A 10,698-nucleotide genomic window follows, 5' to 3' on the forward strand; every position below is an offset into this window, starting at 1 on the left:
TAAAATTCGAGTGCAGCTTAGAATAGCAGGAACAGACATTAAAATAGAATTAAATATTAACGGTATTACAGTTAAAACTCCTAAACCGATTAAAACCTATATGTGTATGTCGGCTTTGTGTATCTAAAAAAAGCTTTTTTTCTGTCGGTGATACAGAAGTTAGCGTACGTCTTACAATCAATGGCATCTTAGAATTGAAGAAATACGGTAGTTAAGATCAGACTCTTCTTTTGCTTAATATGCATCTCTACAGAAAGGTCTCCACTGTGGGTCTCAGAAACTCACTCAATTATGGGGAGTAACTGCATATAAATTAAAAATATATTTGTCCCATGTGCATTTAACCCCTTAAAACAGTGTATGGTGGTAACTCATTTACCAAATCCGGGGAAATTCCTTTTTGGATTGCAACCTTTTAGACTGCAGTATCGGCCATGCGGACTGATGGATGCTGATGGTCCAAAAAGGAAACTTTCCCAAGCTTCGGATGGGGATTTTTTTTTTCTAGAATAGCTTTCTGCTTTACCTCGCTATGCTTGGCTGCTTTTAAGCAGACTTCTCCCTGCTCGCCTCTGACGCCGGGGAAGGAGCACATTCCTTTAGGCTACAGTTTCTATAGAGCGAAGCATGGTGAGTTTGGATTGAAGAGGAAAACGGCTTTTACTCCTCCACACACACAAATGCACCCTTTTTGGTTCAAAATAGATGTCACTACCACTGTGTATACTAACAGGGCAAAGGGGCCTTTAACAAATACATAATTACCCTGGAAATCTAGTTGAGACCTAAAACCAATGGCAATTATCGCTGGCCTTTAATACCGTGCTTCAACACCAAGGTTCACCTGCAGTTTTTCTTCTTCAGCAATTGCATATATTGTCTATTTGGTCCCAAGAAATTATAGGCTTCAGCAGCACCTATGAATGTTTATTAACAAGGAAGGCCTCAAACAGGTTCCTATGTGGTTATCTGCATGCTGAAACCACTTGCTTTGACACCAGTTTGGAACTGACTTAAGTGATCAGTGTAGATGAGCCCCATGTCTAGAAATAGCTATTGTTATGTAATCAGAAACACAGTACAATTGGCCTTCTGTATCCAAGGATTCCACCATCCACGGCTTGAATATATTAAACTATTAAAATACATTATGAATTAAAAATATACATTTCAAACAGCTATGGCTCAATGCTATGGAATCATGTGAGCTGGGGTTTTACAAGGTCTTTAGCCTTCTCTGCCAAAGAGTGCTGGTGCCTCTCCAAACTAGAAATCCAAGGATTTCATAGCACTGAGACATAGCAGTTAAAATAGTTAAAGTAGTGTCAAACTGCATTAATTCTACAGTGTAGAAGAACTCTCAGTCTGGTGAAGTTGCTGAGGAGCAAATTTAAGATCCTAGCTCTGTCTTCCTATGAAACCGGCTACCGGCTGTTAGGAATTGTGGGAGCTGAAGTACAAAACGCCTGGAGGACCCAAGTTTGCCCATGCCTGCTCTATAAAGTAAGATATTCAGCAACCCCAATACAGTTCTAGCCTTCCCATTAGGGACAAATAAAAGTCAGTGTGGTCACCACTACAGTGGTTTGAGCATTGGACTATGACTCTAAAGACCTGGGTTCGAATCCGACCACGGCCACAGAAACCAACTGGGCGACTTTGGGTCAGTCACACTCTCTGAGCCTCAGAGACAGGCAAAGGCAAACCACTCTCTGGTCAAATCTTGCCAAGAAATCCCCATTATATGTTTGCTTTATGTCACCATCATTCAGAAATGCCTTGAAGACACAAAACAACAGTGATATGGAAAACTAGATGCCTCAGAAACAAGGGAATGATTTACCCCACTAACCCAGGTTTTTGGCCTCCTCACCTTCTTTGGGACTGACAAGAAGTTCCAATGTCATTTTTTTAACCAGCAAGCAGTAAAACAGTATGCAGATTGGGAAAATGATGAATAAAATATCAGTCAGAATACACAACATTTGGCTGCCCGAGGCTGAGTAGCAAATGGTACCCCCACCACTTTGGTCAAGGTCTATTGCACACAAAGCTGCCAAAGATATTTGGGGAGATGAGTCAGAAAATCCCACAAGTACCTCTCCTTGGCCAAAATGCGAGAATGGGAGATTAAATAACTAGCTATTTCCCGTCTTTTCAAAATCTAGTGCCTAAAGGGCTACCTCACAACGCAACCAAAATATCAGAACCTTTCCTGGCCTGAGAAAAAGGCCATAATCTTTTGGCAGCCCCTCCACAGACCTCCAGGCTCAGTTTACTGGGGATGCAAACAAGGCTCTATCAAGCCTGGCCCTAAACACGAGGAAGGAAAGAGATACTTGAAGGTCTATGTATTAGTAGGGTTGCCAGAGTGAAAACTAGAATGAGTTCCTGGGTTGTGTCACCTGGGTGTAGGACAAGTTACTTCTGCTAAAATACCCTTTAAAGCCTCTCCAGTTTTCAGTCTGGAAACCATACAAAGGCAATCTGCTTTAGCTGGTTTCCAAATAGTTTTTTTTAAAAAATGACACTTGGACATCCTTCAACTCAGTTTCCTGACAGAATACAAAGACGGGGTGATATATTTTTCTGCCTCAGAAAAGTGTACATAAATGACAGATACAGGTTGAGTGTCCCTTATCCAGAATTCTGAAAACTGAAACACTCCAAAACTCAAACTGTCCACACAGGTAGCAGAGATACTGACACATATTTGGTTTCATGTACAAAATTATTTTCAAATATTATATTAAATGATCTTCAGCTATGTGTTTAAGGTGTATATGAACCATAAATGAGTCTGCGTTTGGATTTGAGCCTCATCTCCAAACTATCTCATTATGTGTTGTCGAAGGCTTTCATGGCCGGAATCACAGGGTTGTTGTATGTTTTCTGGGCTGTATGACCATGTTCCAGAAGCATTCTCTCCTGATGTTTCACCCACATCTATGACAGACATCCTCAGACTATACCTCAAAACCTCTGAGGATGCCTGCCATAGATGTGGGCAAAACATCAGGAGAGAATACTTCTGGAACATGGCCATACAGCCCAGAAAACACACAACAACCCTATCTCATTATGTACTTACAGTCAGCCCTTCACATTAACTGGGTCACAATATCCCCATGAATGTGAAAAAACACAAAGAAAGAAATTATTTTTTTCTTTTTTTTTACTTAAAGAAAGAAATTATTTTCTTTTTTTTTACTTGAGAGAACATCTCTCAAGGAATCTCTAGGTCCTCTGGCAAAACTTTACGGTCAACTATTACTAGATACATAGAATCATGTTGGAGGACCTACAAATGCCTATGTTCTCCAATTCTATGGTAGAAGGTGATCACAGAGTCACACTGGAGGATCAAGAGATTCCGAGAGAGAATAAAGTGATCAAATTTACAAATACAGTAGAGTCTCACTTATCCAACACTCGCTTATCCAACGTTCTGGATTATCCAACACATTTTTGTAGTCAATGTTTTCAATATATCGTGATATTTTGGTGCTAAATTCGTAAATATTGTAATTACTACATAGCATTACTGCGTATTGAACTACTTTTTCTGTCAAATTTGTTGTTAAACATGATGTTTTGGTGCTTAATTTGTAAAATCATGCCCTAATTTGATGTGTAATAGGCTTTTCCTTAATCCCTCCTTATTATCCAACATATTCGCTTATCCAACGTTCTGCCGGCCCGTTTACGTTGGAAAAGCGAGACTCTACTGTATATCCAAGAGAAGTATTCACTATTTCTTTGTTTATGGTTTTTGACTTTCACAGGAGTCTTGTGCCCCTAACCCCAGTGAATATGGAGAGCTGAATGTACAGTAAATAGAACTCATTCCACTGAAAAATTAATTTTAGACTGCTTTTTAAGAACTAAAATGTTGGTAATATCTTTAGCCCAAGAGTAATGTCTTAGGAGTCCGTGTCATTATTTGTAATGCATCGCTCCCGAGCTGTGTATTTCAAACCTGATGTACTCGTAACACCCCAATTATCAGACCAGGGATTACTGCCTGAGCTGCACACAACAGACTCACACACTATGACACATTACTGAAAGCTCTACTCAGCCCGCTGCACGCTGTGTTTGTGTATGCTACAGTAGCCCTGTATTGAAAAGCCAAGAAGGTGTTTGTTCTTTTGGCTAAAGGAATATTTTCATCAACATTATTTTCTACGATATGTTATCACAGTTCAAAACATACCCTGGTGGCAGCAGCGTGTGAAGTATCCCTCTGTGGTGCCTTTGTGGCTGGCCCTACTATTAAGGCAATTGAGGTGACAGCCTTGGAGGGCAGATTCGGGGTGCCATGAAAGGGGAGTGAAATTGTTCGCTATTTACTAAGTTATTATATATTTTCAGCCACAGATGGGAAGAAGTGCTTGAGGGATTTCCAGTCTCGAGTGGCAAAATACCTTGGCGCTGGGTACTACGCACTTGGATTTCGGAGAATAGGGGGTGCCATTTGCTACTTCACCTCAGGCTGCAAAACATCTTGGGTGGACCATATGCTACAGACATTGAGAGATTTATGGTGGAATTGCCAGTTGAATTGTGAAGAGTGACAAGTAATCAAGCAATGCACCTACAAAGATTATTGATCTATAAACATGGGGCACTCAACAAAAAAAGGTAAGTAGATTATGAAGCTAATAAAAAACATATGTTGTCCCTAATAAATACAAGAGCCCCCAGTGGCACAGCAGATTAAACCTGCTGAGCTGCTGAACTTGCTGATCAAAAGGTTGGCAGTTCAAATCTGGGGAGCGGGGTGAGCTCTCACTGTTAGCCCCAACTTCCAACCTAGCAGTTCGAAAACATGCAAATGTGAGTAGATCAATAGGTACCGCTCTGGCGGGAAGGTAACGATGCTCCATGCAGTCATGCCAGCCACATGACCTTGGAGGTGTCTATGGACAATCCCGGCTCTTTGGCTTAGAAATGGAGATGAGCACCAACCACTAGGGTCGGACACAACTAGACTTAATGTCAGGGGAAAACCTTTACCTTTACTAATAAATAAAAATAGTTAGCGTATATGGATTGGTACAACATTTCCTAGTTAGCAGTCCGAGGGATGAATTTGCAAGAATGGGATGGCATATGGACAGGACTTGAGGGTCAAACATCGAGGACCTTACTCAATACATTGAGCAGAAGGCACCCAAACACAGAAGATAATTTTTTAATCACATTACCATCTAAACTCTCTGTGTGTGTAAGATCATTAACTCTGGAATCTGAAATTTACCTAAATGCGATGCCAGGGATCAGGTGTCATGCTTTAGGGAAGAACGGTGAATTAGGTCAATGAATCAGCCCATAGGATGGATCTAACAGTTTTATCTGATCTCTGGTGACTCAACTAGGATCAGTCCTCCTTATCCACAAATTTGATACTCACTCACCAACGATCCAAAAAATATCCCCCTCCAGAAGTGTTTGTAGGCCTCCAGTGCAATCCTATGGGATGTATCAATCCAGCCAAATAATAGTCAAAATATAGGATTTGCTATTATCCACTGTTTAGGTTATTCACAAATATATGTAAGTCTTGGAAGATATTCCTCATGGATATGAGAGTCATCTTGTATATATAATAAGGCATAATATATGCTGTATAAGTAAACCAGGCATGGGCAAACTTCGGCCCTCCAGGCGTTTTGGACTTCAACTCTCACAATTCCTAACAGCCTACCGGCTGTTAGGAATTGTGGGAGTTGAAGTCCAAAACACCTGGAGGACCCAAGTTTGCCTATACCTGATGTAGCCATATTGTATGCATACTCAAACCATGATTGGGTGGGGAAGCAATCTGCATGCTTTTCTTTTAATACAAAGGAAGTCAATGATATTTCCCCAACGTTCAGAGGTACAGTCCTCTTCTGCTATTATTGATCCTAGTTCCACAAACAAAGGTTAACTAAATATTTTTCTGAATCTCTCATCATCTGTGAGGGGAACTCTCTTACAGTCTTTTAAAGACAGTAAATAATATAAACTGAGATTAGAATCTGGAAAAGCTTATTTTTTGGATTGATTGAGGGGGTTTGAGGAGCTGAAGCCCAAGAACTAAAATGTTCAAACTCTGTTTAGGACAAAAAACAGTTGGGAACACCAACTTTTAAAAAAATGTTCAGAACCATTCTTTAAGAGTAAGACTAAGAATTATAAAACAACGACCAGATTTTAAAGACTGCCAGACAGACCCACACCAGGTTCACTGGCTTACATTCAGAGGAATTCAGCCACATATTCCTAAGACCTACAGAGATACTCGCAGGAACACCTCAGCAAGCAAGAGTCCAAAAGTGGCAGGCTAAAACCCAGAACCTCAATCCATGGCTGATACCAGATGAGAAAGTCCCCCCGGGCACAAAGAGGACTGGGCGACTTGGAAGGCGCTGAACAGGCTGTGCTCTGATACCATGAGATGTAGAGCCAATCTTAGTAAATGGGGCTACAAAGTGGAGTCCACAACATGCGAGTGTAGAGACCACTTACTACTATACAGCCTGAGCCCTGCCACATAATAATAATAAATAATAAAACTTTATTTATACCCCGCCACCATCTCCCCATGGGGACTCGGGGCGGCTCACATGGGGCAAGGCCCGACCAGCATAATTTACAAAAACAACAGCATAAATACATTGCACAATATACAAAAAATAAAACACAGTAAGACAATAAAACAGGAGTTAATACAGCAGTAATAATATCAATCAACCACCAAGTACAATTCAGTTGACTTCATTGGTGGGGGGGGGGGGGGGGACTGCAGCAGCAATATAAAAATAGCATCATCAGTTAAAATACCCAAATAAAAGTGACCTAATAATATTCAGGATAGAGTTATAATGCCAATTGAGTTACATGCACAATGTAGGGCCTTCTCACGGTGAGACTCCAAGTGGCCAGTTTCTGGTCAAAGGAAAAACAGTATAATGCTAAGTTTTTAACTTTGTTTGTGTTTTTAAATACATTATAACTGTATCCTCAATTTGCTTCTGACACGATACATAAATAAGCCACACAATTGCTCCAGGAGATATTATTCAAGACTAACTTAAATCCCACTGATTGTCCTTGAATATAACGGTATTAATGTGAACACTAACTTCTTCTGGGTCCAACCATTTATGATTCCAAGCAAACAGCTTTCAGAAGTTAACTGCCAGGAACACTATTTGTTGCAACAGAGGTGTGACTCATGTGGCTTTCCCAATATTGTTGAACTGCAACTTCCAGCATTCCTTAACCATGCTGTGTGTTCCAATCCAATAACATCCAGAGGGCCACATGGTTCCTACCCCTGCTGTACTAAATCTTACTTCTGCCCAAGTAGAGGTGCAAAACAGCTACACAAATTATTCTAGCCATTTGACCAAAACCTTTTAAATTTCTTTACAAGCTTGCATTAAAGTGACCATGCTTCTTTTAAACATATCAGCTGCAATTTCTTTTCCACTTAGGGAAATGATAATTTTTTAAAAAATGCAGTGTTTTATCAATAGGTATCTATTTCCTTTTCACATAGGTGTGTGTGCCACTCATCACACACATACCAGCCCTTCCTGGAGAATTCCAGCACCTTCAGTCTGGAAATAAAGAAAGCAGAGATACTCCAGGATGAATAGGGATTTATATACCCCTGTTGCTTTCTATCTCTGCCACCCACATCCCTTAGGTGACCTTGGGCATGTCACTTCTTCATGGGGTTTAGTTCTTTCCTAGCAACATTTCTGACCATCCTAAGGACTCTCATAATAGTTGGAATACTCCCTTAAAATAGGAAATGATATTGTACGACAGCAGCAGCAGCAACAACAAGAAGAAAACTCTGCAATTTTGGGTGAGGTGTATCTATTTGCTTATGCTCTCCCTGTATTCTGGGATACAGAAAACAACTAGGCCTTTTCCTGCCCTCCTCCCTCCACATTACAACCTCCCTTCCTCCATCTACACATTCAGCCCAATATTCCTGAAGCATCTTTGCATGAACCCTTTTGCCGCCACAGCAAAGAAATGATTATTCAGCAAAATTCCACCCTGCCTTATCTGTCCCCTGATGCTTTCTTCGATCCCTTCCAACTCCCTGCTCCAGATCTCTATAATTGCAATAATCCTTAAAGAAACATTATTACGAATTCTCCCAAACATGCCGTCTCCTTCTCTCTCATACACACACACACACACACACACATACACATCTTGATATCCCAGTCCCTTCTTCCTCTGTCATGGTATCCTTTCCTGCCACTGCAGTATAACCATTCCCCTTTTAAGCCACAATACCCATTCTACACATCCGAATCATACCAATTGAAGGAAGGACTGAGAAAGGGAGAGAGCGGGAGACAGAGAAAGAGAGGCCTGGTGGTTTGGGTTTTCCTGCATCATTGCAGAGAGACGGATGGATCCCCCCCCCCACCTCCTTTGCATCCTCAACCTTCCATTCAACGACTGACTGACTGACCGACCGTCACAGAGAAAGAGCTAAAGAAGACCGTTTTTCATATGGCCTAGCCATAGGCGTTTATACAGACAATCCCGCTCATAACCAAGCCCAATAATCTAAACCGCACAATCAAATCAGCATCCCTGCAGAGAGTAAAAAAAAAAACTCTTCCATTCATCCAGAGTGCTGCAGCGGGAGAGGATTGGAAGGGGGGGAATCTATAGGCCTCTCCATAAAACACACACACAGCCACCACCAGCACCGCCCCGGCTTCTCTTCTCACAGCCTTAAAAAGGAGAAGTCAAATAAAAAAAGGATGCCTGCCAACCCAAACCCCCTTCTCCTCCCCTCTCCACCAGATTATTTGGGGCATAAACCTGGACCGGTTTGTTTTCTCCCTTTTTCCTACTAGCCTTGGTCATTGCAGCATTTTGTTAACGCTGTCACTTCACCTCCAATATTTTCTGCTTTAGGATCCAATTGCCTGAAAATAGACCCGTCCAGGAAATATGCTGCTTTCCCCCTTCTAGACTCGACTAGATTTTTGTGTGTATACACAAACACGCACACCCATCTCTACTATCACATAAACAATGTGGTACTTCATAATCACCCCCCTCCCCAAAAAGAGACAAATGGAATGGAATGCCTTTGCAAACATATACCTTGGCATGTCTCTTTGCCATGTTGAGAACAGAAAACTATTCACTGCCAAGCACATGCACCCCAAATAAACTCTAGTGGGTAAACACCCTCAGCATCCCTTTTTAATATCCATTTCCGAAAGAGATACTGGTGCCACAACGTTCACAGTGCAATCTCCCCCTCCTGACACCTTCCCCAGTCTAACCCCCAAGCTCCCATTTGTCCCAGATAGGACTCCCCCCAAAGAAACTCCAGGGTAGACACAACCCCGTCTTCCCTTCAACGCCACACAACACCCATTTATTCCCACAACAGGCAGAACCTCAGCCTGCCTCTTTTCTAATCTCTTATCCTTATTCTGCAATGGGACAAAACGTTTATCTATCCTTACTACACACATATTTTATATTCATCACAATGGGTCAATTTACCCTTGATCATCTGGCCAGATCACCCCCAGAGGAGGTGAGGGTGCAGTGGTTTGCTGATGGGGTTGTCCTGTGGCATAAAGGGGGGGATAGATGGGGGGCTTCCTTTCCTCCTACATACCTGCTGCCCCCCCCCCCCCTTTCAAAACATCAGCACAAGAGCAAGTACTCACCGGTCTGCCCTTTGCCCAGGGTCTTCTCCAGCCTGTAGGGCCCCACATACTGAGCGTGCTGCTGGCTCTGTGGAGACTGGTAGGGGTGGACCCCACCTGCTTCTTTGCCACCGGACATGGCTTTTGTCTGTCACCCTTCTGAGCGACAAGAAGAAACAAGAGGGGTTGGGGGGTTGGGGACTGGGGAGGAGGGTGGGGAGAGGCGAGGAGAGGCCCCTCTGATATCCCCCCTATAGGGACAATGCCGGGGCCGGCATCCTGGCAGATTGAACGGGAGGGGGCATCAGGAAGGGAGGGGGAGAGAGGAGGAGGAGGAGGAGAAAGGAGAAAGGAGGAGAAGAAGGATGCTACAATCCAGGTACCAGCATCATCCAGCTGGTCCAGCCAAGGCCGCTGTTGCTGCTGCTGCTGCTGCTGCTGCCGCCGCTGTCAGTGGTGCTGATGCTGCTGTGGATGAAGGATGCTGCTGTAGCCAAGATGCTCTGGTCCTTCGCCTCCCCTCTCTCTGCAATCTGAAGGGATCTCTCGAGCTCTCCCCTTACATCAGCATCCGGGCAACTGGGTGACAGACACAATCCGGGTTAACCCTTGGCGGAACAAAGGCAGCGCCTCCTCCCCAGGCAGCCAGGGGAAAGGGGTGGGGATTAGGGGGCGGGGATGGGTGGAGGGGAGAGGGAAAGTGGGCAAGGGTTTGAGGAGGCCAGGAGGCAGGAAGCGTGCAGCAGCTGGGTGGGAGGGGTTAATCGGGGATAGGACCTCTGGGGTGAAGGGGGAAACTGTGCCAGGGGGCTGAGAGGCAGGGAAGTAAATGTGTGTGTGTGTGTGTGTGTGTGTGTGTGTGTGTGTGTGTGTGTGAGGGAGCTTCAGCTGGTGGGTGTGCAAGGGAGCATTTTCTGTGTTGTGTGCAAGAGACAGAGAGGGAGCCCTGTAATTGTGGTTTTGTGGAACCAAACATGTGTGATTGTGAAATTGGGAGCCT

General features: G+C 43.3%; 1 protein-coding gene across 3 annotated transcripts in view; it reads right to left on the bottom strand.

Annotated features, from left to right (window-relative positions):
* brsk1 (BR serine/threonine kinase 1) overlaps positions 1 to 10,345 on the bottom strand; it is a 67,773-nt gene extending 57,428 nt beyond the window's left edge. Inside the window, exons 1-2 of one of the 3 annotated variants that reach the window (XM_016996509.2) lie at positions 10,082 to 10,345; positions 9,720 to 9,857 (exon numbers count right to left, since the gene is read on the bottom strand). In XM_016996509.2, coding sequence (XP_016851998.1) covers positions 9,720 to 9,837 — 118 coding nt within the window. In that variant the 5' untranslated portion in view covers positions 9,838 to 9,857; positions 10,082 to 10,345. Of the gene's footprint in view, positions 1 to 9,719 lie in introns of all 3 variants that reach the window. The other 2 variants (XM_016996508.2, XM_003225874.4) reach the window with 2 other exon arrangements.
* Positions 10,346 to 10,698: the final 353 nt, after the last annotated feature.

The sequence above is a fragment of the Anolis carolinensis genome, chromosome 6, assembly GCF_035594765.1.
Source record: "Anolis carolinensis isolate JA03-04 chromosome 6, rAnoCar3.1.pri, whole genome shotgun sequence".
Lineage (NCBI taxonomy): Eukaryota > Metazoa > Chordata > Lepidosauria > Squamata > Dactyloidae > Anolis > Anolis carolinensis.